The 27,207-nt window shown below is 36.7% G+C and overlaps 7 protein-coding genes and 1 long non-coding RNA gene across 22 annotated transcripts; 4 read left to right on the forward strand and 4 right to left on the reverse strand.

The window, feature by feature from the left end:
- Positions 1-38: 38 nt before the first annotated feature.
- Positions 39-2,198, forward strand: AT1G73340 (Cytochrome P450 superfamily protein; the record flags this gene model as incomplete). Its single annotated transcript, NM_001334586.1, has 9 exons — positions 39-293; positions 369-693; positions 780-929; positions 1,011-1,256; positions 1,347-1,418; positions 1,507-1,585; positions 1,671-1,792; positions 1,877-2,004; positions 2,090-2,198. Exons 1-9 carry the CDS (start codon positions 61-63, stop codon positions 2,196-2,198), a joined length of 1,464 nt encoding a protein of 487 aa, NP_001319373.1. The 5' UTR covers positions 39-60.
- Positions 2,199-2,301: 103 nt separating this feature from the next.
- On the reverse strand, positions 2,302-4,208 carry AT1G73350 (ankyrin repeat protein; the record flags this gene model as incomplete). Of its 7 annotated transcripts, none has more annotated exons than NM_001084349.2 (6): positions 2,302-2,887; positions 2,978-3,060; positions 3,164-3,270; positions 3,356-3,404; positions 3,826-3,890; positions 4,003-4,208. In NM_001084349.2, 6 exons carry the CDS (start codon positions 4,049-4,051, stop codon positions 2,608-2,610), a joined length of 633 nt encoding a protein of 210 aa, NP_001077818.1. In that variant the 3' UTR covers positions 2,302-2,607. The 7 variants fall into 7 exon arrangements, with proteins under 7 accessions (NP_001077818.1, NP_001117593.1, NP_001320946.1 ...); NM_001124121.2 differs by having other exon boundaries at positions 3,356-3,444; NM_105995.2 differs by having other exon boundaries at positions 2,418-2,887; positions 3,164-3,264; positions 4,003-4,051.
- Positions 4,209-5,017: 809 nt separating this feature from the next.
- Positions 5,018-5,326, forward strand: AT1G09377. Its single transcript, NR_139614.1, has one exon. It is a non-coding gene; the product is annotated as an other RNA (long non-coding RNA).
- A 19-nt stretch (positions 5,327-5,345) lies between these two features.
- HDG11 (homeodomain GLABROUS 11) lies at positions 5,346-9,610 on the reverse strand. Its single transcript, NM_105996.4, has 10 exons — positions 8,600-9,610; positions 8,406-8,523; positions 8,115-8,303; positions 7,546-8,028; positions 7,357-7,458; positions 7,064-7,264; positions 6,807-6,987; positions 6,470-6,729; positions 6,294-6,383; positions 5,346-6,216 (listed from the first exon to the last, which is right to left on the reverse strand). Exons 1-10 carry the CDS (start codon positions 8,743-8,745, stop codon positions 5,818-5,820), a joined length of 2,169 nt encoding a protein of 722 aa, NP_177479.1. The 5' UTR covers positions 8,746-9,610; the 3' UTR covers positions 5,346-5,817.
- Positions 9,611-11,288: 1,678 nt separating this feature from the next.
- SUS6 (sucrose synthase 6) lies at positions 11,289-15,903 on the reverse strand. Of its 3 annotated transcripts, NM_001334591.1 has the most exons (13): positions 15,881-15,903; positions 15,145-15,655; positions 14,906-15,038; positions 14,649-14,803; positions 14,367-14,559; positions 14,162-14,280; positions 13,873-14,089; positions 13,507-13,776; positions 13,130-13,413; positions 12,818-13,042; positions 12,177-12,743; positions 11,954-12,092; positions 11,289-11,877 (listed from the first exon to the last, which is right to left on the reverse strand). In NM_001334591.1, the coding sequence occupies exons 2-13, from the start codon at positions 15,249-15,251 to the stop codon at positions 11,458-11,460; spliced, it is 2,829 nt and encodes a 942-aa protein (NP_001319374.1). In that variant the 5' UTR covers positions 15,252-15,655; positions 15,881-15,903; the 3' UTR covers positions 11,289-11,457. The 3 variants fall into 3 exon arrangements, with proteins under 3 accessions (NP_001319374.1, NP_177480.1, NP_001185390.1); NM_105997.2 differs by lacking the exon at positions 15,881-15,903 and having other exon boundaries at positions 11,349-11,877; positions 15,145-15,614; NM_001198461.1 differs by lacking the exon at positions 15,881-15,903 and having other exon boundaries at positions 11,350-11,877; positions 14,906-15,121; positions 15,250-15,389.
- A 36-nt stretch (positions 15,904-15,939) lies between these two features.
- Positions 15,940-17,763, forward strand: AT1G73380 (uncharacterized protein). The gene is made up of 4 exons (NM_105998.3): positions 15,940-16,206; positions 16,287-17,034; positions 17,112-17,278; positions 17,375-17,763. Exons 1-4 carry the CDS (start codon positions 16,025-16,027, stop codon positions 17,580-17,582), a joined length of 1,305 nt encoding a protein of 434 aa, NP_565063.1. The 5' UTR covers positions 15,940-16,024; the 3' UTR covers positions 17,583-17,763.
- On the reverse strand, positions 17,735-22,677 carry AT1G73390 (Endosomal targeting BRO1-like domain-containing protein). Of its 7 annotated transcripts, none has more exons than NM_001334593.1 (13): positions 22,466-22,677; positions 21,420-21,476; positions 20,827-21,091; positions 20,670-20,744; positions 20,530-20,588; positions 20,275-20,410; positions 19,782-19,878; positions 19,615-19,681; positions 19,325-19,423; positions 18,707-18,796; positions 18,415-18,569; positions 18,227-18,328; positions 17,735-18,136 (listed from the first exon to the last, which is right to left on the reverse strand). In NM_001334593.1, the coding sequence occupies exons 3-13, from the start codon at positions 21,071-21,073 to the stop codon at positions 18,004-18,006; spliced, it is 1,260 nt and encodes a 419-aa protein (NP_001321809.1). In that variant the 5' UTR covers positions 21,074-21,091; positions 21,420-21,476; positions 22,466-22,677; the 3' UTR covers positions 17,735-18,003. The 7 variants fall into 7 exon arrangements, with proteins under 7 accessions (NP_001321809.1, NP_974137.1, NP_001321810.1 ...); NM_202408.3 differs by lacking the exon at positions 22,466-22,677 and adding an exon at positions 21,887-22,122; NM_001334592.1 differs by lacking the exon at positions 22,466-22,677 and adding an exon at positions 21,666-22,122.
- A 2,280-nt stretch (positions 22,678-24,957) lies between these two features.
- AT1G73400 (Pentatricopeptide repeat (PPR) superfamily protein) lies at positions 24,958-27,206 on the forward strand. Its single transcript, NM_106000.3, has one exon. The coding sequence runs from the start codon at positions 25,031-25,033 to the stop codon at positions 26,735-26,737; it is 1,707 nt and encodes a 568-aa protein (NP_177483.2). The 5' UTR covers positions 24,958-25,030; the 3' UTR covers positions 26,738-27,206.
- Position 27,207: the final 1 nt, after the last annotated feature.

Genomic DNA, 27,207 nt, shown 5'->3' on the forward strand with positions numbered 1-27,207 from the left:
ATCTGTATATAAAACTCTCCACGAACTCTCCACACACACCGAGACAGGGTAATTGATTTTATGGCGGAATCTGCAGGAGAATCCTATAGGCTTCTCTCTGTTTCTTCATCAACCACATTTCTTGCCTTCATAATCATCTTCTTACTTGCGGGTATAGCAAGAAGAAAGAGAAGAGCGCCTCACAGGCTGCCTCCGGGAAGCAGAGGATGGCCTTTGATCGGAGATACCTTCGCTTGGCTCAACGCCGTCGCTGGTTCTCATCCTTCAAGCTTCGTCGAGAAACAAATAAAAAAGTTCGTCTCTTTGCTATGCTCTGTTTTGTTATTAATACTCAAGAGGCCTGATAATAGTGGTTTTAATGAAATTAGGTATGGGAGGATATTCTCGTGTAGCTTGTTTGGGAAATGGGCAGTGGTATCAGCAGACCCGGATTTTAACCGGTTTATAATGCAGAACGAAGGAAAGCTATTTCAGTCAAGTTATCCAAAGTCTTTCAGGGATTTGGTTGGGAAAGATGGAGTGATCACAGTGCATGGTGATCAGCAGAGACGGCTTCACTCGATTGCATCGAGCATGATGCGTCATGACCAGCTCAAGACTCATTTTCTTGAGGTTATTCCCGTCGTTATGCTCCAGACACTGAGTAATTTCAAGGACGGTGAAGTCGTGCTTCTCCAAGATATCTGCAGAAAGGTAAGTGATTGAATATGAAGAGTAAGAAGAAGAAACCTTTTCGGAGATTTTTCTTGATTTCTGATCTTTGTTTGGTTCTGTTTTAGGTTGCCATTCATCTTATGGTTAACCAACTTCTCGGTGTGTCGAGCGAATCAGAAGTCGATGAAATGTCTCAGCTTTTCTCTGATTTTGTTGATGGATGTCTCTCTGTTCCTATTGACTTGCCTGGTTTCACATACAACAAAGCAATGAAGGTAAGTTTCAAACATCTGAGTCAATTATTGATTTGTGGCTTTGGAGCTTGTTTGCTGAGATTTTGTTTGTTTCTTATTCAGGCACGAAAGGAGATCATAAGGAAGATAAACAAGACGATAGAAAAGCGGTTGCAAAACAAAGCAGCATCAGATACTGCTGGTAATGGTGTACTTGGAAGATTGCTTGAAGAAGAAAGTTTACCAAACGAATCAATGGCAGATTTTATCATCAATCTACTGTTTGCCGGAAATGAAACAACCTCAAAAACAATGCTGTTTGCGGTTTACTTCCTCACTCATTGTCCTAAGGCCATGACCCAACTCCTGGTACATATAAGGCCTCTTGAATGATAAGTAAATTAGTTCCTCTTGCTTCTCTGTTGTGTTTATCTTCTGAAACGTTCTGCAAATGAGCAGGAGGAACATGATAGGCTCGCGGGTGGAATGTTAACATGGCAAGATTACAAGACAATGGACTTCACTCAATGCGTAAGTAAATTAAGAAGCTCAAGAAACTACTCTGCTTCTGATCTTAGATGATAAACCTTCACTAAATGCTTTCTTGATTTCTCAACAGGTAATAGATGAAACACTCAGGCTTGGTGGAATTGCGATATGGCTTATGAGAGAGGCCAAAGAAGATGTCTCATATCAAGGTACGTTATTGCGTCTTTGATTATTGGTACATATATTGAGGCAGATACATGGTCTAAAAATCAACTTTTTTCGGTTCTTATGCAGATTATGTCATTCCCAAGGGATGCTTCGTAGTTCCGTTTCTCTCGGCAGTGCACTTAGACGAGAGCTATTACAAAGAAAGTCTCTCCTTCAATCCATGGCGATGGCTTGACCCTGAAACTCAGGTTTTACTTTTCGTTTGACATTGTAACATAATTTCCTAAACCTTGTATCAATCTAGAGGTTAACATTCATTGATGTGAATGCAGCAAAAGAGGAATTGGAGAACGAGCCCTTTTTATTGCCCATTTGGTGGAGGAACTCGGTTTTGCCCAGGAGCAGAACTGGCTCGCCTTCAAATTGCTCTCTTTCTGCATTACTTCATCACCACATATAAGTCAGTACATGTTATGCTTCTGAAGTATGTTTGTCTAAGACTCTAAATTAACTAAAATCTGATTCATTCTTATTGCCTGTTTTAGGTGGACACAACTTAAGGAAGATCGTATCTCCTTCTTCCCTTCGGCTCGTCTAGTGAATGGCTTCAAAATCCAGTTGAACAGACGAGACAGTGATCCTCCGAATCAATAATGAACCAACAATCTTCACCCCCTTGTAGATCTCTATGTATTGAATATATTCACTACAAAACCTTTTTTTTTGGTGTAAAAGAATCAGCACAAAACCAAGTGATTCTCTTGTAACTCCAAATTTGTATGATAGTGTTTTTAACTCCAAAGTTGCTCAGTTAAGTACTCTCTAACTCAACACTCCAGTAAAACCCACAACAGCTAACAACCGTATGCTTTTGGAAATCATCTTCTTTAGATTCTCTGCTTCAAAGTTCAAACTCCAACTAACCCATTTGGTTTCAACAATTACAACAAGTACAGGGCTAGATGGCAAAAGATGTATTGTATCCTAAAGCTAAACTCTTGTAAGCTTTCGACAAAATAAAAAGCAAGAAGACTTATAGGAGATTGCAGGGTTATCACTCCACTCAGTCTTCTTCATCTGAACTATCATATGCTAATCCCAACAAGCCTTTCGGAGCATTTTGACCTTGCCCATTGCTTTCCGTAGCTTTTCCGTCATTTCTGTCTGCGCCAGGTTTCTTCAACACTGGCATAGCTTCTTCTTTCTGCTTATCTCTGTGAACTTTTGCCTCTGTTGGACCTCTATCACTTCTAACAGGGGGAGATAAGCTTGGGCTTGATGGTGTTGAGATCTTTGGACGTTTAGGTTTAACCTCTACAACTTTCCTCAGCAAATCTTGCTGCCTAGACATTGGAAAACACACACAAAAGTTGGTCACCGAATGAAAATCCAATTCATGGTGTGAATAAGGTGGAAAGGAAGGGATTTTCCACCTGATACCACTCTTTGGTTTGGGCTCCACACGAAGTGGCAAGGGAATAGATGCTGGAGATGAATCAGCTTGGGTTGCAGCTTTGTGATATATGGTCAAGAAAGATTACAAAAAAACATCTAGGCAAGTATATATCAAATAACTTAGTGCTCAAAATCATGATATCTGAGCATTTAAGAAAGGATATTTTAAAGGCAGCAAAAGCCCGTTTCTCAGTTCGTCTCAGAAGACGTTCTGCATCTTCCTCTGCTTCCATCTGTTCTTTCAGATAAAGTAAATCGTCGCTATCTAAAGCTACAAGAAACTCAAGAATTATGGCCATGACACAACTACAAAAGAAGAACGAAAAACAAAAAAAGAGAGAGAGAGAGATTGGTACCGCCTCGTCCATGAAGATAGCCTCCACGTTCACCAGCAACCTCTTGCATCTATATGCAATAACCAGAAAATGTGGCGGGGCCGTTATCCCTGCCGGGGCAAGTTATCAGAAAAGTCGAGTCCCAATATAGAGTCAAACATAAGAATCACTTCACACACATCAATAACCACTAATGCTAACAAAGATATATATATCTAAACAACTTCACTAGCTACAACAGCAAAAAAAAAACAATCAATAAAACCACAACTTGCTCCAACGCTAAGCAAAAAAAAGAAACAAGAGCTTAATCGAATCAATAACATTTAGCATACAAACTACACTCATCAAATCACTGTAGTATACTGCAGAAAAGACCAATCAAACTCTAAGATATATACAAAGACAACCTCTCTCGCATACAATTTGTGCACAGTAAGATTGCTCAAAAGAAGATTCGGTAAGAATATTGGAGAGGACGATGCGCTAACCTTTGCAACCATTCGTTGAAAGGTGACGTCTTCATCATCAATCTTACCTTTCCCTGATTTCTTATCTGCAACAAAAGAGCCCCGAAAGAAAGAAAAAGAAACAGAGCTCAAAAAAGGAATTCTCGAGAACCCTAGAATGAAATTAACCAATGAACCATATTCAATCAAATGTCTCACCTTTAGGGTCAGACAGATTTGTGTATTCTTTAACTTCTCTCCCTGCCATCGTCTTCGATTCTACCTCGCTTTAATCCCGTAATCTAGTTCTTCAGATTCGATTGAAATTTCTAAGAAGATTAGGGTTCCAACGTTTTCTAGGAGTGAAGGAGACGAAGATGACGATCGAAATTGGTAATGGTTCTCTAACAACAGGATTGGCTGTGAATTCTGATGGAGTGATTTGGTTTTTACTCTTCTCCATTGGGTTTGGGTTTACTATGAATAACTTATGGGCCTATATTTAAGCCCGTTTTAACTGAGCCCAATACTCTTCTTTTTTATTTTATAATGACTTCAATAATCATTTAATTTCTTCAATCCAAAAAAAAAAAAGAGGAGACAATTTGTCTCCCACAAATTATTAAAACAACTACAAGATAAGAATAAGAATTGCATATTGTTTAGAAGAATGAAAAAAATCATTAAATTTTGCAACAAATTACACCACTAAGAAACTTATCTCAAATTTATTTCATATGTCCCATTCATTTTTTTATATACTATAGTATCTATCCACTTAATTTACAATTCTGTAAATCATTTATGATTTTTTTTCATCATGATTCATGACGCCTTTAAGTTAAGTGCTTCACTATCAATCTATTTAACGGTCTAGTCGTAATAATTTCGATATTTCAAAATAAATATATCAGAAACACCTGTTTTTTTTTTTTTTGAAATTACTAATAGACAAAAAAAATGGCTAGCTTAGCCTTAGACAGTTAGACTAGTAACGTGAAGTTCATTGGCACCATGGCATGGACCTAATTTAGGTAGAAAGTACCTTTACTTTACTGTTGATACATCATTAATTACGAGTTCATAATACGGATCAACCCTACACAAGACTATTATTGTTAACAAAATAACGGTACGTTCGATTTAAGGAACCAATCTTTTTGAAAGTGTGAAACCAATCTTTTTGAAAGCAAAATAGTTTTGATTTTGATAAATCTCTAATCTAATAAACAAAAGAAAAACCGCACGTTCGATATATTTGTTTTGGGTCCAAAGGAGATTTTGAGACGTGACATGAATCTTCACCATAAGTTTTGATATAAAAAAAAGTGTATTAATAGATTTGGATCCAACGAGAGAGTGATGGGTTTTTATGGTCTCCGTACGAACACAATTTCCTTTTAAAGCGAACCAACCAAAAGAAATCGCATTTATCAAATCTTTGTTGTTTCTTCTTTCTCTCTTCTAACTTTCAAAAAAGTCATCAACTTGTCAGATTTCCATCACCTAACCTCTCTCTCTATCTCTCCACCCATAACAACAACATTTAGATCAAAGGAGAAGAAGATTTAAGAACCAGTTAAAACATAAACAGACCATTAATGAAGAGATGAACAAAGTTTAAAGCTTTCAAAAAAACTTTGCAATAGAAGTCAATGCCCGAACCATACAAACAAAGTCAAAGTTGCATGGTGCGTTCTTGACTTCCAGTTTCTTCTAGTAATAAAAACCCAATAAAAATACCCTAAAAAAATACTCATAACCAACCAAAAAAAAAAAAAAAAAAAAACCAAAAAAAATGAAGAGAGAAGAATCCAGCTGTTTTTTTCTTTTCTTACAGAAGTTGTTTAATGAGGTTTGTCCAAGAACAGAACAGCACCAACAGAAGCAGCAGAACAATTGGAGTTAATGAGCTTCTCTTCTCTCTCTCTGGCATTGAAGGCAAAAGAAGGAGTTAATTCCCTTCTCTGTTCCATCATTGAAGAGAAAGAGACACCCAGAAGAAAGAGGGAAGAGAGCTTTTAATGGTGTGTGTCAAGCTGTAGTTGAAGCTGTAGGACCGCTCAAGGCGGTTTTAATTTGATGTACAGTTGTTCCTATCAGGTTATTAACCGTTTCCACCGACTCCATATTCAGTTTTGCCGTCGGTAAATTGCTTACCATTATCTGAAACCCAACCGTTATCAACGAACCGCTAGCTGATGCCCGTCCTGAGCTCGTCGAGGCTCCTCCTTGTTCAGAGTTTGAGCCATTTCCATCTGGTGAGATTGTGAAACCTGAGGACAAGAGAGGAATATAAGAAGGATCTTCACCGCTCATTGCGATGTTCAATGCTGCTAAATCCACTGGACTGTAGACCACAAATGCTCCTGATGAGTCTGTTGAGCTTTCTTGCAGAATAAGCATGTTGTTGCTATGTGTTGCATTGGATCCCTAATACACAAAAACAAATGAGTCAAAAGAGAATTAAGCGGAAACTTTTGTATCACTCTGTTGTAAAAGAGGCTTACACGTAGAACCGATATGCAGTTTCCAGGATGTGATCCGTTTGAGATGTGAGCAACTTCTTGCACTGCGTTTCCGTTTGAAAGAACATCCCACTAGTATCACAAACAAGAAGGAAACAATATATACATTATCAAATGAATCTTTCGTATGAAGATTTTGAATCTTGTGTTGTTGTTACCTGAGGACGGGTTCTTTCGTCTTTGAGGAAATTGAAGACATTTTGAGGAGAATTGGGAAGCCAGAAAGTGGTGGCTGCACATAGGACTGTGCCGTTTGGTTCAGGGCTCTTATGTGCAGTCACACGGATTCCAACTTCGTTCAGTTCCGAAACAACGGTTGAGCGTGTGTTGTTGGATCTGCTGACACTTAAACAGTAGTTGCTGATCATCCTCTGAGCAAGTCTCATCATGCTTCTCTTCCCTTCCGGTGATAGAATCACTGCAAAAAGTTGCTCAACAAATGTTAGTTATATGGAGTTTAAAACTTTGAGGTTCGCAATGGAAAATTATGTTTACCTCCACCGAGATCACGAGATGAAGACGCTGGTACCGATAGAGAAGCAAATCTTTCACACATTCTCTGGAGAGTGGTAACCCAACGATCAGCCCCAAAAGCAATCCCTCTGTGAATAATCTCTCTGTATAGCTCATGAACCAGTTCTTTTTCTTCAGTTTCAATATGTTCAACCCAAGTAACCTGTTTCAATTCATCAGTTTAGGGATATTCTAACATGAAAACATGATTTAGTTGACAGAGGAAAAAGAAGTTTAACCTTGGAATATCCATTGGGCATATCCTGAATCAAGCATCCAGATGGAAATCTATAGGACTGAGAGTGAGAAACAAACTGAGGAAGATCATATGAGACGTTTACAACTATCCAGCTTCCTTGTTCAGTCTGTTGACAATAGCGTAGCTCGCAGAATTCGCGTGTTGCTACTAAAGGCGAAAGCACTTCCATTTCTTCATACAACTACATAACCAAGCCAAGCAAAGTTACTATTATATATAAGTCAAAATGAAACAAAAATAAAAGGAGAATAGAAGTATAGTATCAAATATTACCAAATGCAATGCACCCTCATGGGTACCTCCCATTCCTGAAGAAATCACTGCAAGTGTTTTAGAAGCTGCAATGATAGAGGGAAAGAGTTCTGTCCACTTGACCTGCAACAAGAAGACAATATTTTTATAAGAAATGCTGCAACCAATTGTGAAACAGAACATGATGATGAGGATGTCTCAGCTACTTACACAATCCATGAACATGTCGACAAGTGCCATAGCATTCATGAAGACAATACCAGAAGACCTTGATGCTTCGACTCGAAAGTTCTGGTTCTTCCCTCGGTTACTTGATCTTGGGAAAACATTCTCATAGCTACCAAGATTGAGAATGTCTCTGCAGCCATCTGTTCTTGTCCATAGAGGTTCATTTGTCTGAAGAAGCCTGAGCAATTCTTCCATTGCAGTCAAAGCAATGCCGGTCATAATAGGCTTATCCATGTCTGATATAGCCAAGTTAGGCTGAGATTGCAGATTATTATTAGGACCAACAGCCATAGAACTTCCTGGAAGAAGATCAAAATCGAGTGAAGGACCATGACCAAAAGGTCCACAACCAGTTAAACTAGTCATTGACAAATCCAACGGTGAGATGTGCATTGGATGTAGCGTAGAGAGTTGCGATATCGGTCTTCCCATGTACTTTGATGCAATGGTAGACATTCTTTCAAGCTATGCAAAAAGATCAAATTTTCACAGTCAAAATGATGTTTTGAATCAATCTTACATCAATAAAAACTCGCAAAACAAAACCAAACCTCTTCTCTAAGGTGTGCATTTTCAATCCGAAGCTTTTGTTCATCAAAGTAAGGATCTTCACTAACAGGAGGACCTCCACAGTTAGGACATATAGCATGCTTGAGAGCTTCTCTAATAGCAATGTTTTCGCAACGAATTTTATCATTCTCTGCCTTTAGTGCACTATTATCTGCTCTCTCATGTTGAGCCTACACAAAACAGTACCACAACGAAAATCAAAATCCTCTCTTTTCGTGTTCAGAATTACATTTTAAACTCAAAAGAGAGAGAGAGAGACAGAGACACAAAACCTTAAGCTGAGTTCTTCTGTTCTGAAACCAGAACTTGATTTGTCTTGGAGCCAAACCCAATTCTCTGCTAAGCTGGTTCCTCTGTTTCTCATCTGGATGAGGACACTCCTTGAAACTCCTGTCCAAGTTTCAACGATTACAAAATGAAAACAGAGTCCAAAAGATAAAAAAGAGAAGGGATTGCAGAGTAGTACGATTCAAGGCGTTGAATCTGTTGAGCGGTGTGACGATGGTAACGTTTCTTCTTCCTATCAGTTTCAGAGCCGTCGTGATGATGACTACCACCACCGTCTCCGCCGCTTCCACTACCACTTCCGCCGACGCCGACGACGAAACTCATTTTTTTTAATTAATGTTTCGAAAAGACAGTAAAACAGTCTTTAATCTCTTTACTTTTCACCCAACCACAAACTACTAATGGACCATTTACACCACTGTCACCATTAACACAAACCCAACAGAGCAACACACCAAAAAAAAAAAAAGGTTCAAATTTTAGAGAAGAGGAAGAGAGATTAAAAGAAAGAAAAAAAACGAAACGGAAGAGAATCTGAAAGAGAAGATGCAAAGGCGATGATTTCGGGAGGTGAAAAGGTTTCGCTTTAGGCAAGAAATTGATTACGAAAACAAAAGAAAAAAAAAAGGAATTTTTACAAATCCAAAAGAGATAGGTTTTTTATTTTAGCCGTAATAATGTCTCTTCTTAGTTCTCTACAGAGCCACCCTAGAAAGAGAAAGTGAGATAGTATATGATCTCTTCCTTGTAAAGACTTTCTCACCTAAGCTAAAGCCGCCATTAGTGCTCCCAAACCCCTTTTGTTGCTTCTTCAACATTCATTACAGATTCGCTAAAAGAAAACTCTCTCTTTAGAAATTGGCGTAACTGATGGGTTTTTAAATTGACAGAAGAAAAAATAGAAAAGAGAGAGAAAGAGAAAGAGGGTTTTAAAGTCTCTTGCTCTCTCCATTACTGCTAACTAGTACTCTCACCATACTCGGGGAAAGAGAGAGAGAGAGGACCGAACCAACCTTCTTCTTTTGTTTCTCTTTCTATACAACTAACTCTCTTTTTTAAGTTCCGGTGGATTTTTATGTTGCCGGAGAGGGTTAAATTGACGGTGGTTGGATAAAAAAAGGAGAGGACTTTATCCACTTTCTCCGGCGATTTTCTCACCTTCGTATAATGACAAAAATTAACTTTTATTGGGGATTTTGCTGATCTCATTTTCTTCTTCTTCTTTGGATTTTTTATTTATTTCTCTTTCTCATTTCCCAAGTTTTCTTACTCTGTTATAATTTAATTGTACTTTCTCTAATTTTTGCCTAATTTAGATGTACTAAAAACAAATAAAGATTTATTACTATAATACATAATATTTCTTCAAAATGAAAAATGAGAAAATCTGTGTAAAGGCAATTTTAATTACTTTGTACTAGATTCTTACTTTTCTTAAAACACCACTTGTTTTGTTTAGTGAACAAAGATCTATAATTAAAATGGATTTTCTTATAGATATTTACTTTTCTCAAAACATTACTAGTTTAAGGATATTTAATAATAATTATTGTATTTTAATAGTAGTAATTATTGTTTTAACTCGTGATAAAACAAACATTTCTTACCCACGGTTAAAACTATTAAAACGTTTACACATGGACAAACAACTTATCTGCACTGTAGTCTTCTATTAAAGCGAGCGGGTCATAAGTTCGACAAAATTGCCAATAGTAAAGATTATTTACTGAATACAATGAATGCATGGAACGTTCCACTAATTTATAATTTTTTCTATATAAGATTATTAGTACTATGTTTTACCTGATTTAATCATACATTCATATTTAGGAACATCGCACGTTATTCAATTCCTTTTAAGACTGTTTAAATAACATAACTTTAATATGATATAATTAGCTATTTTTATATCTGTTTAAATACTGTAATCAAAATAGCTTTATTTTTATTTTTAGTTGTTGTATTTTTGCATTTTTGGGTCGTCTCGATGTGTTGGCTGTTTCCTACTCACGCGGTCTTAACTCTATTCACTTCGAAGTGTATATCAAAAAAAGTCAAACTGTTTTTACTATACATTGAAATTAGAAACCTGTGGAAGAAAGAAATATGGTTGAAACTTGAAAACTTGACAACAATGTGAATTTATTATACAAACTTTCGTTGACAAAAGGGATTGCATGCGATTTCTAATTTTGTTTCCTCAACAACGACGACATTAAGTGTTAGCTGAAAATATGATACAACATACTGTATGATACTACTAACCTGATTATTAAAACAAATATGAAATCTCATAATTAAACTGATTTGCAAATTTTCTATTTGGTGTTATGTTTTCATTATTGGATGATATAGAAACGTATCATGGATTTCATTAGAGATTATGAATGCTATAATGCGAAGTAAATATAAAACTATTTATGAACTAAAGATAGTGTAATGAATTTGTGTATCATTCACCAATTCTTTGTTATTGATGAGATAATCATTTAGGAACAAAAGTTATTTATATTGTTTCTTATTATTATCAACTTTGGTCTTTAATTTACCATTCATGTGTGCATTATTTTATTCCTAAAAAATATTGACATCAGTCTGAAAAGAAGAAGCAATTAAATAGAGTCCTTAAAGCCTTGATATAAATTTCTCATCTTACCACATTTATTTTGGGACCTTGAATAAAGTGAACCAATTCACATACAGTCTCTGCCTTCGTTTGCTCCATATAGCTATCCCTAAATTTAATTATCATATGGACCGATTCATTACTTTATTTATTATCTTAAGATATTAATTCAAATATATGTTCAACCAATTTTCATAATTAATACATGCACATAGTACATACACGTGTGTAATTATATACAGTTGGACAATTTGGTAAGCCAATATTAATTCACAAAGCCAAATTAAAAAAAAAAAAAAATCTTGACCAATTTGATTTTATTAGTTAATTTTACATCGATGGTAGTTTCATTCATTAGTCATTACATATTTTACAGTTTTTCACTTTTCCTCGATCCAAGGTCAAACTTTTTAATACTCTTGAGCCGAGTTAGCACCAAAGAACCTCTGCTTCAAAATGTAGCAGATATAGAGACAAACAACGACTGACCAAAACAAGTTTCGAACCGGCGAAGCTCCTTGGCTATGTTGTTGTCCATACGCAATCTTCATCTTCTCTAGCTTCTGTTTCTCTTCCGAAGATTCTAAAACTTTCTTCACTCTCTCTGATGCGTCAGCTGCAAGCAAGCCTTCTCTTACCTCTCTTTCTCCGACCTTTACATCATGTTGTTCTTGACCATCTTTACTTTTCTGTTTCGTCTTTTCCGTTTCTGTAACTTCCTTTTGCTTACTTCCTGCTCCAAGATTTGTTGTTTTTTTGGGAAGAAGGTTACGGAGTGAAGCCAGTCTCAGAGGCAGAGGTTTATCTTCCGGGATTGTCACTTTCTTGGTCTACAAGAAACCATAAGGATGTAAAGGTTAGTTTTGTAGCTTTCATCAATAGTAATCTTCAGATAACAAAACTCACCAATTGTTTGAACTGGAGATTGTAAAGCATTTCAATATATCGCTTCTTCGCTTTCTTTTGATCTTCGTTCACCTGTCTCCAAAATCCATAAAGGCTTCCCATTTTAAGCAACTTCTCTGCATAAATCTTCCATGTGTAACTGCACAGACAATACAAAATCCACAAATAAGCAATGTAATCTGATAACTGATAAGATTTTTGTTTCAAGATTATCTTTACTTACCACTCATAGATGCGTTTGAGACCACCCTTAGAGATATTATCCCAATACAAACCATCTGAACGGCATTTGCTGAAGAAATCTCCAATTTTTGTAACAGATTCATCACCATTGTTGGGATCAATGTGGAAACCAGAGACACCATCAACGATTATCTCGGCTGGTCCACCTTGGTTTGTGGCGAACGTTGGTAGTCCACAGTTCATGGCTTCGATAACGGTTAAGCCAAAAGCTTCATACAAAGCAGGCTGAACAAAGACTCCTTTTGTATCAGCAATGCACCTGTATAGCTCACTGTTTCTGTATCTATCAGTTTGAGCAGCGATCCATCTGAATTTCCCCTTGAGCTTATACTTTTCAATTAGATCATGCATTTTCTTGATCTCAGCTTTTTCTTCTCTGTCATTAGATTTTGACATGTCGAAGAATCCAGCAACGACTACAAGGTTAGCCATTTCTCTAAGTCTCTTGTCTTTGCCATACCATTCAACCAAACCGGTTATGTTCTTCACCGTGTCAAGTCTCGCCATTGAGAAGATTATCGGTTTCTCTCTATCCGCAAGATATCCCCTGTTCCAACATAGGAAGAATTAGTAAGTCGTTGAGTCTTGACTATTCAATTGCAATGAGACTATACTACTTACATGTGTTCAGCATTGTCTTTCTCATTGTAAAGCAGTTCTTGTATCGAAGGATGAAACTTGGTGAATCGTTTATCCTTCTCTGTGTAAGGGAAGTATACAGATTGATCCGCACCAGGAGCAGCAATGTTAAACTTTGGATCAAAGACATCAATGCCAGAGACAACTCTACATAAACCAGGCATTGTGAAGGCAGTGTGACTCTCGTACTGTCCTGGCCTGTCCTTGCTGCAACATAAACAGAGCACAGATTTTGGTTTTATGAGTTTGAAATTTCAGTGTATATGTTGATGCAAAAAAACGAACAAGACGAACCTTCCTGCGATTTCTTGATATGTGCTGGTAATGATGAAGTCAGTAACATTCATTGCGATTAAATCAGCTGTGAACTGACATGAGAAATGGTATTTCGGATCTAATTCCTTCCACTTTGCATCTGAATCTTCATACTTTGTCTTCTCCAACGCATGAGCGATCGTTCCCTGAGTGACACCAAGTTTGGTGGCCATTAGAGATGCAACCAAGTTTCCATCTGTGTAGTTTCCAATGATGAGGTCTGGCTTGCAATCAAGGCGTTGAAGAATCTTGCTCGTTGCGTCCTGTAAACAAGAATGGTTTAACAAGGAGGATTTATTTTGATTTTTTCATTGAGAAAGTATGAAAACATTCTAAAGGAAAGATGATTAGCTTACCTGAGTAAATCTCTCGAGGTAAGGGTAGATATCGAATCGGGAAACCCATTGACGAAGGACTCCTTTATTTGTAACAAAAGGAACCCTGAGAATATGAGAATGCTTGGTTCCTTCAATGGCTTCTAGTTCTTGATCACACTTTGTTCCTCTTGCTTCCGGTATTAACCGTGTCACCACAAGAATCTGAGGCTTGAATCCGAGACCTTGTTGGTTAATTCGAATAAGAAGCTCTTCCTCCAAAGCTCTTACTTGATCCAGAATGTAAACAACCTGTATGATCATTATAAACCAAAAAGTTTCTTCTTGTAAGTTAGATATCAAATTTTGCAGGTAATATAAAACTGAAGAGTTGTATAAGTAAATGACCTGGCCTCCGGTATCGGGTAATCCGAGTACGTCTTGCTGACCAAAATAGCCGTGGACAGAGAATATCACAACGTTGAACACTGTGGGAAGTCTGCTAAAGAGCAAATCTAACTTCCCATTGTCTGGTGCTTCAAGAACTTCTGAAAGGATAATCATTGTTTCTTTCACTCTCTCTGCTGTATCTCCCCAACCTTTCTCGAATCCCATCTCCTTCAACCTAAGAAAGTAACTTTTCAATCAGATCCTTGTTCCGGTTCCTCAAGGAACTTGATCAGTTGTTTTTCTTTACCTTTGTGCAAAAGTTTCATAAGGTGTGTGTTTTGAGTAAGTCGAGACAACAATCACAGCAAGCATGAGAGATTTCTGGAGCTTTGCAACCGTGTTGAGATCGTCATTGATCATGAGATTCTGCAAGAGACAAAGCATTTTTAATGAGTTATAAGACTTTCAAGAAGGTGGATGAAAATGGAAACAAGAAATGATTCAATCATGACCTCTCCGTGATGGTTAAGGCGAAGCAGATAGTTCAACAAAGGTTCTAGTTTATCGGATTTGCCTCCAAGCTTAGAAGATATAAACTTAGAGATGTAATCAGCTCCTTTTCCAATCGAAGAAGAAAGACTAAGACGAGGAGATGTGAAATCAATCGCTCCAAAGTCTATCTCCAGTGCATTTTCATCTTTAGACCTACATAACATTTCAAAAAAAGGTTACACCAGATGATGAATATAGCTCAGGTTATTGCCAAAACGCCGTATGTAAGATTGTTTACTAACCATGACTCATCGAAAACAGATTCCTTGAGCTTTAAGTAATCAGTGGCTGTGATTTCATCAACTGTTAAATCTCCAGAGTTGACCTTAACATATTCCCAGAAACCAGGATTTGGCCTTGCGGCTAGTGCAACAAACGGTGGAACCACTGCTGCTTCCTGATAAGTAGTTAAAACAGAGAAAAATAAACCGTGATTTCGCATGAACACGCAACTAAACCGTTTTTAATTGCAAATGGTAATGAAGATATATTATATTACCTGAGTACAAGTGAGAATGTAACCAAACAGCCCCTCAAGGATCTTACTGCGTTCACGGCTATCTTCTATACATTTCTCTATCTCATTCATCAAATGCTCACGCTTCATCAGCTTCTTTCCTCCTCCAACAAAGCTACAACATTTTTTTACGCACAAACATTTAACTAACTAAGGAATCCAAATAGCATCAAAATGTAGCCAAAAAAAAAAAAAAAACTAATCCTAAGAGTTAAAAGAACCTGGCAAAACATCTCTTCATGTGGTACCGGCTTTGTTTCAATGCATCAGGCATTTTCTCAGCGATGGAATCCGACTTTTGAAGCATAGCTTGAGATGAAGATGACATGTTTTTTTTTTCTTTTTACAGAAACAACTGAAGATTCAAAGTCTCTTCAAGAATATTGAATGATTGAGATATGAAGTAGTTTGTTGAAACATGGTTTAATCCACATTTTATATATAAAGATACACAATAATATGCTGTGAAGGGGACAGGACTCACAGGAGTAGAAGGAGAAGGATGGGGGAGAAGATTATTCGTTAGAAATAAAAGTGGGGAAAAGAAAGTGTGCAAGCAAGTTAACAAAAAAAGAATATTGCGTGATTTTCATTTTGTTTGAAGCAAAATCAGATTTTGTGTACCTTTTGCTTTTCTTGGGGTTCATGTGTTAATAACATAAAAGGTATGGGTGCAAAAAGAATGCTCCTTTTCCCCCTCTTTGATGGATACTTTACTTAAGATTGTGGTCCCTGTGGACAATGATACTAAATTACTTTATAGCAAGATAATAATTATATCATTATACAGTACTAATTATCCATTAATTAGTACCAATTGGAAAAAAGATTCAAGTTGATCAATTTATAGTCTAGGAAATTAAGTCATCACTTGATTAATCATATGGTTACACTGAACTAATTTTGTTGAGATTTTCATTATGTACCGGAATATAACAAGCGGCCAGAGAAACATACCGGATATCGGACCGAATATCGATATGCTAGCTACTCAAACCGGTTTTGAGCCGGTTAGACTCTTTCGTTGTTGTGTCTCGGAGGAGCTCTCTGAACTTAAACGACGCGTTTCTAGTTTCCGGTAAGCAGACGACGGTGTTGGTCATGGAGATAGGAGAGATAGAGATAGCGAAACAGAGATGCGAATCGGTTATAAGAACAATCGAGAATCTTCCTTTATCAACTGCAATCACTGCTTCGTGCCGTCGCACACTCCTTAAGCTCGCTTCCTCCGAGCTCTCCTTTCTCTCGTCTCTCTCTTCTGATCCTTCTCCGAAACCTCTCAGGTTCTCTATTTTTAATCATCTCTTTCTTCTCTCCCTCTCATTAGCTCTGATTCTGACTTTGATTTTTTTTCCGCAATCAGTGTCAACATTGGCCACATTGAATCAGTGGTACGGATTTTACAGCTTCCGTCTATCACCGGCGTTTCGCGCGTTTGCAAACCGATTCCTCTTCCGATTGGTGGCGTTCATGTTGATCTCGTTTGTACTCTCGGAAAAGTTCCTGTATGGATCATCGTCTCTGATAGAAACCCTAGGTACATCTCCTGGAACGGTGATCGCCATGGAAGCAAAGGTTTAAGATCTAGAATCGAACAGATTCTCGCCGCTGCTAATTCCACAACCACGCTTAAACCTTCTTCGGTGATTCTGTTCTTCGCAAATGGTCTCCCTTCTTCAGTTTACGAGAAACTGAAAGATGAATTCGGAGCTGTGTATTTCGATTTTGGCTTCGATTCTGATTCGGATTCGGATATCTCAATGCTCGATGATTTTGATTGCGAATGGGTTAACGTTGTTCGAACCAGATCATATAAAGAAGCAGTTTCTATTGAGATCAAGCTGATAGATCAATGTGATTCACTTGCTTCTCCTGAAACTGAGGTTTTAGTTCAAGCAGAGGTCACAGAGCTAAGTCAAAAAGATGCTTTTTCTACTGTAATCTCCTCCATGAGATTGCTTGGTGAAGACTGTCTCATTAATTTCGACACAACGGCTCTTGTTGCTCTCGTTTCCGGAATCAGTAATGGGTGTGCAGAGAGACTCGTGGATATGCCTGAGATCGAATTAGAAGAAAAGTTTAAGGGCAATACCGTTTTTGTGATTGCTCAGGTACAGAAAAAAGTTCACCATTGCCTCCTATCACTAGTCTATCAATTTTTTTTGTGAAATTGACAATTTATATGCAGGCGAGATCTGAAATTGAGAAGCCAGGCCTTGTCAAAGTGGGAACTGTATTATCAGGGAAGCGTGGTATTGTATGCAAGAGTGTTTTCTCAGAGTTCAAGGAGTTAGTATCCATGTATGCTGGACCCAATGAGAAACTCAGAGCTGAACAGTTATTGAAGAGCCTAATGTAAGTCACATTATGCTCTGTATCAACAGAGAATCTCAAAGTTCAATACTTTGACTCATTACAATTGTTGTTGATGGTCGATGTGATTTTTGACAGGGTGGTAAATGACAATCCCTCAGAGCGTGTGATGAGTCTCCCAACAACGAGGAAGTTAGCGATGAAGAACAAGACTGTGTTTGGGACAGGTGATAGATGGGGAGCTCCTACCTTGACTGCAAACATGGCGTTTGTCAGAGCCGTGGCTCAGTCGGGCATGTCTCTTTCCACTATTGACCATAGCCCTCGAGCTCTCACTGGCGATTAGTCGTGTTAAAGTTCAAACTTCTACCTATTCTGTAATTTTGTAACTTCTGTAGACCAAACCTTGTAGTATTAGTAGGTCAAACAAAGCAAAAAGCAGAAACTTACCAGTTTGCTATTGTTTGGTGTAGATGTTGTTGTCTAAGTAATAGTAATGAATGTGGAACAGAAAGAATCGAATTTTATTGCACTAAACATACAAAATTACAACAACATACAGAGAAAACAGACGACATCTTCCCATATTTTTACCTGAAAACTAATCCAATTCGGTACTTTTTTCACACCCATATATTATTTGACATTTGGAGAATCACTAGGGTAGTTATAGAGCTATACCATTTGTGTTTCTATGGCGGCCATTGGCATTGTAACTCTATAAGGTGTTGATATGCATTCTATTCACTGCTCTATCTTTGGTTGCCCTATATGTGATTTGATGTGTTTTTAGTCCGTAGACTGGCTTCAGACCATGACGCATCAACAGAAGGAAGTTGGTACTCATCGGGTTTCAATGCCAAGGCAAAATCAGGAAGCGTTGGTGCTGTCTCCATGATCCTATAATTCGGCATAAATAGAAAGATTGAGCTTAAAATATCATAGCAAAAGAAGAGATAAAACTCGACAAAGCTTTAAACTGAAACTCACTTTTCATAAGAGTATAGATCACGGTTTATCCTGACTTTACTTGAAGTTTCTTTTGGTATTTTCTCTGATAGATATTTCATTGTCCCGAAAAGTGAAGGAGTCCTGAAGAAATGTGGATGGATCTTAATGACTGATGGACAGAAAGATACAAGGTGATCCATCGACAAAGGCACAAAAGAAGGATTTACCTTGACGTGGGTGAAGAGGTGTTAAACGCCTCACTTGCTTTCTTACTTTCTTTCAAACACTCATCTGCAGCCTGTAAAGCAGCAACCGCCATGCCATGTGATTTCTCTGTATTTCCTTCATCAAGAATCAGACCGTGGTAGTAGTAAGCTGCAGCCTAGTATTACAAATACACAGAGAAACCAAGTGTCTTAGTGTTAGACAAAATTAGAGCCTTGTACAGAACAGAGTTTCTCACTCATCTATGTGAATTTCTTAAGATCCAATGATGTGAGAAAGACGTCCAAACAGTACCTTAGCTTCAACATACTTCCACTTAACAAAGAGCATATGCTTTTCGCCCCACCCGTTTGCTAATGGAAGATTCATTAAGTTATCTTGTGCCTAATCAATGTCCATCAATATACTATTAGAGAGCTTTCATCGCAAGAAAAACATTACAAAATTAACAACCAGAAATACAAAAGAGAGTCTGTCAATTCTTCCTTGAGCCTCAGAAAAGAGGAAAATAGTAACTAGCTCAAGGAAGGTTTCTACTTTCTTGTTGTTTTCTCTTTTTTATTTTTTGGCACGTAAACGAGTACTAAGAGTATAAAGTTAGTAGACACTTTTAAAGATGATATTTCTTAATTTAAGGTTCAACTAATTAAGCAATATTAGTCCCATTATCCTCCTCAACATAAGTGATCAGCAGACACGAGTTAGTGACACTTTTGTGATGGTGAAATAACCACTTTCTTCTTTTTGCTCTTTCATTTTGTTTTTGGTTTTTTGTCCCATTATTCTAAAGTGGATAATACACACTACTCCCATTAAGACACCTAATCTTTCTACGTTTCAATTCATTATTATAATAAAGTGATGACCACAAAAGTTACACAAGATAACAAAATTTAGTAAGGTAAGGATCACCTGCTGCCAGTATTTCACCATTTCACATGAAAGTCTTCGCTTCACGGCAAGAGTGGCTTTTGCACTATCAATCGCCATCCCAAGTTGGATATCAACACCCTAAATTAGAAAATTTATAACTTAAATAGAAGACTATAAATGTCTATTAAAATACTCTAACCATCACTACTTCTAACTAGGCTGAGTTTCTAAGTAGTTGAACATGATGACGATATTCACAAATAAACTAGGCAACACATGTAGCAAATCATAATTAGTTAATATATCCCAAACATTGAAAGTGATTCTACCTGGCCTAATGCTTGCAAGCAAAGTGCACGTAAAGCTCCTTCTGCTAGGTCAATTGGTAAACTTCTCCTGTGGAAAAGGCAAAGAAAAACAACCGTCGTGTCAGTAGAGTCGATCAGAGCTATTAAAAACTGCAATGGTTGACATAAGAAAACTGTCATATATGAACCTCTGCTCGGTTGAAAAATGAGGAAGAACATGCTTCACAGCACAGTCCAGGTATCCAGCTGCTTTTAAGAAGATATCGATTGAAGCTCGCCTATTTTCTAGAAAAGATTGAAACAAGCATATCGTTAAGACTGAAGGACATAACCATTACATCTTACAGTTATACTAATTGAGACAGTGGAAAACATGGACATTACATTCCTCCTACTTTCTACCTGCCTGCCTTATCCATCCATCTAGATAATCCTAGAAACATGGATCTTTCTATAAACTAGCTATCAATTGCCTTCTTAAGAGCATCAAAAGGAACATTCTAATCTATTGTTGGATTACTAAAGAGGGGTCAATACATCTGACAGTTCCATACATGCTAGTTTTTAGAGAAGTGGTGCTTATGAAATTTCAAGAAATTGTGAAGAAAAAAAAAAAAAACTAGCATGTATGGTACTTCTCTTACGAAACTGAAGAAGTGTGAGCAATTTGGCAGGTCTTACCTTCTGATATTTTTGGATGATAGCCATCACTGGAACCTCTAGGAAGAAGCAGTAAATTGGCTTGTGACATTTGTAACATTGCCATTAGATGCAAAACCGACAATATTTCATACCAAACATTTGACATGGCTGTTTCCTGGTAGATGTAAATAATCTTGTCATATACTCACAACCACTAATGTAAAAGTCTAAATCTTAAAGTGAAGGAAAGAGCAAAACAGCACAATAAGGGATAAACAGCTTTGACTACCGCACCTCTTCTTCATCTTCCTGATTTACCCAATTAAACTGTACTTTGAATTGTAAATGGCTACCTGAACATATAGAACAATATATGTTAGGATATCTACTACCAAGCAAATCTCGATTATTATAGCACATACATAGTATATTACCATCTTTAGTTAATCCTAAGAGAACCGGTATATAATCTTCCAAAGCGTGATGGAGATCTGCGAGCGTAGAACCTCCTGCAAGAAACCATTCCGTTAAGTTAGAAGGGGGAAAGCAGGGCAAAGAGAAACAAGAAACAGACAAGATATTCTTCTATACCATGCTGTGTCTTCCTCCTGGTTCTTGTTATAGTTGGTCCTTCTTGATTTGCCATCACAACTATTCTCGTTCTTAAAGCTGTCAAGCGCTCCACTAGAGTCTTTGGCAATTGATCACCCAGTGACTGAGAAAACTCCACGGGCTTAGGTATCCTTAAACCAGGTACATATACTGAAACATCTCCGATGCTCGTTGGCTTTCTTCTGTTTCCACCAGTATCATTCGGCCTTGATGCAAAGCATCCCATTTCTAAAGCTTAACGAAACTACAATCCCAACAGATGAAAGCAGAAACAGAGATTAAGCTAGAGATGATGAAATGATACTTCATGGAACATGGCACAAAGAGACGAAAATTAATAAATGTCCAACCAAAAACAACCCAACTTCTTTCTCGTCCACTAAATTCATAAGATAAAGTTAAACAAGCTCACGAGCCATCTGCCATACTACAAACTTCATAATTCTACGTGACTAAAACTCTCTAATAATTTGGAAACTAATGTCCAAGCAGAAACAAACAAGCAAATGACATCGTTTGATAGATGTGGTTATCGAAAACCGATAACAAGGCAAGAGTTTTGATTTTCTCACCTACCTCTTGACGTTTATCAGAATTATTGGCTAAAAGACATATAATTCAATTGATGGCTGCAAACAAAAAAAGAGACTTAATCAGCTCAAGAAAAAAAAACATGTGACTCACAGAAAAAGCATGAAACGTTAAATGTTTGTTCTATGAACAAAAATCCATTAAAAACGAGAATTTTCTAAGTCTAGGAAGCAACTTGACATGAAAAAACGAAGACTTTGAGTGAAGGGTCATCAAAGATAACGCACGGATACATGGAAGAACCAAGAAACCTCGTAACTGGTTTAAGCAAAACTTCAATCCATGAACAAAAGAAAACCCTTAAGCAACATTTTGAAACGAGTCTATCAAATTGAGTTTCCGCAGACTCGAATTGACTCCGTAGAAACCTCAAAAACCCAAATTCCAGACCCGGAGCGAAAAGGGTATGAATCCGACAGTGTATGAATTTGAAAAATCGAAACTTTACCATAAAAGAATGCTTTTGCTCTTTCCTAATGAAGAAAGGAAACTAGAGAGATAGTAGTGTTGGATTGCGGAATCGCAATGGTATAAATCCTGGTTCAGGGGATTGGAGATGGTAATTAAAGAGGATGGGGCTGTGAGAAGAGAGCAAGCAGAGGATGGAAATGAGAATGAGAATGAAGATGATGAAGAAAGACTTGAAAAGGGCACAAATTTCAACTTTTTATTATAAAAACCAAAATTAATGCTCTTTCGACTTTTATAGTTACCTAAAACCAAAACTTTTTATTATAGGTAGTATTTATTTAAAATAATATCACGGCTAAATGTTTTTTCCTCAAATTATATTCACACTAGTGACATAGTTTTTTAAAATATAAAATATTATCATTAAAAATAAAATTAAAATCCATGAAAATTTTGTATTAGAAAAAAACTTAATTACAAAAAGCAAGCCATGATTTTCAATTTAAGAGTATGTACGAACCAAAAAAGACAAACTACCTATATATTCAAGGTACATAAGAAGATTATATATAACTATAAAATAAATGTGTATGGAGGATGTCGATGGTGGACACACCATTATCAATACTTATCACACAACATGCATACGCATGGATATGGTTGGTTTCCACAATTCTAAATTATAAAAAATCGGAAGCTCATTGGCAATGGCACCATCCTCTCTCTGAATCATACAGAAGCTTTATTTTCAATTTAAAATATGTAACAATTGTTGTATAGTAAAGTGCCTCGTACGTTAAGGTTTGTTTTTTAAAACATGTGTATGTGTGTAATGTATTGTTTCTACATGTTACAAAAATATCAAGTTGTAGTATTTATACTAAGTACATTCGCCTTAGACCGAATAAATATGTGTTATATGACATCAAAACGACCGTCCCTTTCTAAAATATCATTGAATCTTTAGATCTTTTTGGTTACAATCAGTCAATCACACAAAATTATGAGTCACCAAACAAAAGTCACCGGCCTATGCATAAGCATCCCACGTCCACTATTTGCTCAAAAATCATTTATCAACAAAAAAAAAACATTTTAATTTCTTTTTTTGGTAATATTAGTGATGACACATGCAGTCCACGTGGCGGAAATGTCAATCAAAGTGACGTTGCTATGTTCTTCTGGGCAACGTAATGACGAAAGAAGATATTTGTAGAATCCAGTTAAGGGAAGACACGTGTCTACATTCATGAATCGATTTCGGTTAGTAGATCACGACTGTCTCACCGCCCCAACGGTCTGTAGCAAAATTTATAAGGGCGGTTTGTGACGACACGTGTCTACTATCATTCCGTTGCTTACTATTGGTTCGATGTTACCCACAGGTTAAAACTTAAAAGGCTTAAAGCTACTTTTGTGTCTTCGTTTCGTCTACGACTTGGTTTCCTTTTATAGAAACTGACTTAAATTATGTTTTATTTTCATGTAACCAACTAAAAGACCCAGTAAAGTAATCCGATCGTTACAAGTAAATCGACACGTTGAATGCAAATTTTTGGTTTAGGGTTTTCTAATTTTGCTTAGAAAAGGTACTAATCAAAATAAAACTGTATCTAGCATGAATTAGTATGATGCAACTCTTTCGTTAGTTTTTTTTTTTTTTGTGAAGTCTCTTTCGTTAGTTTTGGTTTGCTTTTATTCTCTCCTTTTAATAGTTAGGAAGAAATCCATTATATCTGCCATGTTAATTGCAGTCGTAAGTAAATTTCAAACTTAATCATGGTCATTGTTTTTATTTGGTTGTCCAATATCGATCCTATGTATATCCAACTATATATTAAGATATCATGTGATAAAAAAATAAAAATAAAAATTGTAGGAACGGTACTTTAATTTGGGAACAAGAACAAAGAAATTGTGATATTTCTTTACATTTTGAATTCTCTAAGTTAAGTTTTAAGTTTTCTAATTTATTGGTTTGGATTCTTTTTCTATGTTCTGATTTTATTATTATGATTCTCCTTAATTCGCTCGGAGATTGAAGAGTGAATGTGCATACAATCTACTTAAAAACCAATCCCCCAATTGTATCCCTCCTTTTAATTTGGTTTCTGAAAAAAATTGTGAAAAAATAATGAGAAATGCATTAAAACCAAAACCATAGAAAATGCAATGATTCACAACGAGAGTCTCAAAAGTCATAACTACGCTAACGGCCACTTGTCACTTGACCAATAATTTGAAACGAAAAAAGAAAAACCATAACTTGTTGCTATATGCCAAAAGTAGTATTGCTTCTTCTCTGCTACTTGCAAATTAATTACATCGTTATATACATACCATTGATTAGACTATTAAATTTTTACAATCGGCAAAATCTAGAGTATCTAATAATGTTTTGTGTATAGAATCTGTAAATATTTGTTTAGTATAATGTAACAGGATAATTCTCATTCGATATAAAAAACTACATATATATTAGTTGTTTTAGGCCATCTCCATCAGTATTTCTGAATGAGAAACTTAATAATAAAATAAGAACAAAAAAGTGAAAAAGTAGGATAGAGAGGGAGAAGAGTACCTCACTTGAGAAACTAAGAGAATCGTTTTTCTGACAGAATCGCCACATGTCAATCAAATATTAGTTTAACTATTACAATTTAAATAAAATATATTATATAATTAAAATAATATTTTTTTTTTTTTTTGAGAAACTAGGAAGAGAATCTTCCCGATGCAGATGCTCTTATGTAAAGAGATGTATATGTATATTATTTATTTGTGGCTCTATGATAAACTAGGAGTAGAAATTTTGATTTATGGCTTGGTTTGGTTTTAAATTGATATTTTTTTGGTTTTCTCTTTTTTTTTTTTTTATAGAATTTGATATTTGATATCTAGAGTCTAGACCTTGATGTAAAAGAAATTGGAAATTTGATTCCCTTTTGTTTAAGACTTGAAGTAGTGTGTAATTCAAACCAAACAAAATAGTTTTCGTTGTTAAATGAAGAAAGCCCATTAAAAATGAAAAGGCCTCAACAAAAGAAAAGCCCATTTAAAATCTTCCAATTTCTCTCTCTCTCTCTCTCTCTTCTCTATGTCGTCCCCTTCCTCTAGTTCCTCTCAGTCTCCTTCGCTTTAAACCTCTCAACGAATTTATTTCCGAGTGATTGATTACTGAATGATGCGAAGACTCGTCTCTTACTTTGTTCGTTCTAGATTCTCCTTGCATCTATCCACAACACCACCTCAAAGGTCCGCACTTTTCTCTCATATATTGAGTTCTCATCTAGATTCTATTCAAATCAACAAAAAAATCTCATCTTTCTCTGTGCATCGATTCTGTTCCACGACTTTGTTAAACCCAGAACTAGAAATTACCCGTATAGAGAAAGTTTCCGAAGATCAATCATTGGTTTATTGCAATGAAAATGATATTAGAACAAAGGGTTCTAATCATGCGGTTGGAATCTTACACGAAGCTATAATGGCGAATTTGAATGCGTATGATGATATGGAAAAAGCCCTTGATGAATCTAGTGTAGATTTAACAACTCCTGTGGTGTGTAAGATCTTACAAAGGCTTCAATACGAAGAAAAGACGGCTTTTCGGTTCTTCACTTGGGCTGGACATCAAGAACATTACTCACATGAGCCTATTGCTTATAATGAGATGATTGATATATTGTCAAGTACTAAGTATAAGAATAAGCAGTTTAGGATTGTGATTGATATGCTTGATTACATGAAGAGAAACAACAAAACCGTTGTTCTTGTTGATGTTCTATTGGAGATTCTCAGGAAGTATTGTGAGAGGTACTTGACTCATGTTCAGAAATTTGCCAAGAGGAAACGGATTAGAGTGAAGACGCAGCCTGAGATTAATGCTTTCAATATGCTTCTTGATGCTCTGTGTAAGTGTGGTTTGGTTAAGGAGGGTGAAGCTTTGCTTAGAAGGATGAGGCATAGAGTTAAACCTGATGCGAATACGTTTAATGTCTTGTTCTTTGGGTGGTGTAGGGTGAGAGACCCTAAAAAGGCAATGAAGCTGCTTGAAGAGATGATTGAAGCTGGACATAAGCCGGAAAATTTCACTTATTGTGCTGCTATTGATACTTTCTGTCAAGCTGGAATGGTGGATGAGGCAGCTGATTTGTTTGACTTTATGATAACCAAAGGCTCTGCTGTTTCTGCTCCAACCGCAAAGACTTTTGCTTTAATGATTGTGGCGTTGGCAAAGAATGATAAGGCAGAAGAATGCTTTGAGCTAATTGGGCGTATGATAAGCACGGGTTGCCTTCCTGATGTCTCGACATATAAGGATGTAATTGAAGGTATGTGTATGGCTGAAAAGGTAGATGAAGCGTACAAGTTCCTGGATGAGATGAGTAATAAAGGTTACCCGCCTGATATAGTCACATACAATTGCTTTCTTAGGGTATTGTGTGAGAATAGAAAGACCGATGAAGCACTTAAACTTTATGGAAGAATGGTAGAGTCGCGTTGTGCTCCTAGCGTCCAAACATACAACATGCTGATATCTATGTTTTTCGAAATGGATGATCCTGATGGAGCATTCAATACATGGACTGAAATGGATAAAAGAGACTGTGTTCAGGACGTTGAAACATACTGTGCTATGATCAATGGGCTTTTCGACTGTCACAGAGCTAAAGAGGCGTGTTTTCTACTGGAAGAGGTTGTGAACAAAGGACTCAAACTGCCATATCGAGTGTTTGACTCTTTCTTGATGCGTCTATCGGAAGTTGGTAACCTCAAGGCAATTCATAAGGTTTCTGAACATATGAAAAAGTTTTACAACCATAGTATGGCTAGGCGTTTTGCACTCAGTGAGAAGAGAAAGAGTACAAAACTCAGAGGGAAGTAATGTGAACTGAAAACTGTTGGACCATATCATCATACTAAAACAAAGAACCATTTTCAGTGGTGCGATGATTCTGTTGCCTAGAGAGGAGCTCTTCGTGACTATGATCCCTGGTGAAATTTCATCCATCACAGTCTCTCTAATTCTGGACCAATAAGCATGGTTTCGAAAGCAAAGATACCTATCCAGGTCTATTGTCTAATGGTTATGTTGGTTTCTTTGAAAAGGCTCTCACAGCTCACAATATGTTTAACGTGTTCGTTTAAAGTCATTGTATTGACCATTGCATACATAGAGATAGAGCCGAACTTTGTATGATCCTTAGCAATGTGAGAGGCTTGTTTTCCTTATGGTTCATGACTATTATGGTTTATCTTCTGCTCTTGCTCTCTGATTCTCGAGTTTGATGTGAGATTCTTGAAACATTATGATGCTAGAACAGTGTCGGTTCATCGTTCAGTTCTGGTAACAGG

This window comes from Arabidopsis thaliana (genome assembly GCF_000001735.4).
Source record: "Arabidopsis thaliana chromosome 1 sequence".
Classification (NCBI taxonomy): Eukaryota; Viridiplantae; Streptophyta; class Magnoliopsida; order Brassicales; family Brassicaceae; genus Arabidopsis; species Arabidopsis thaliana.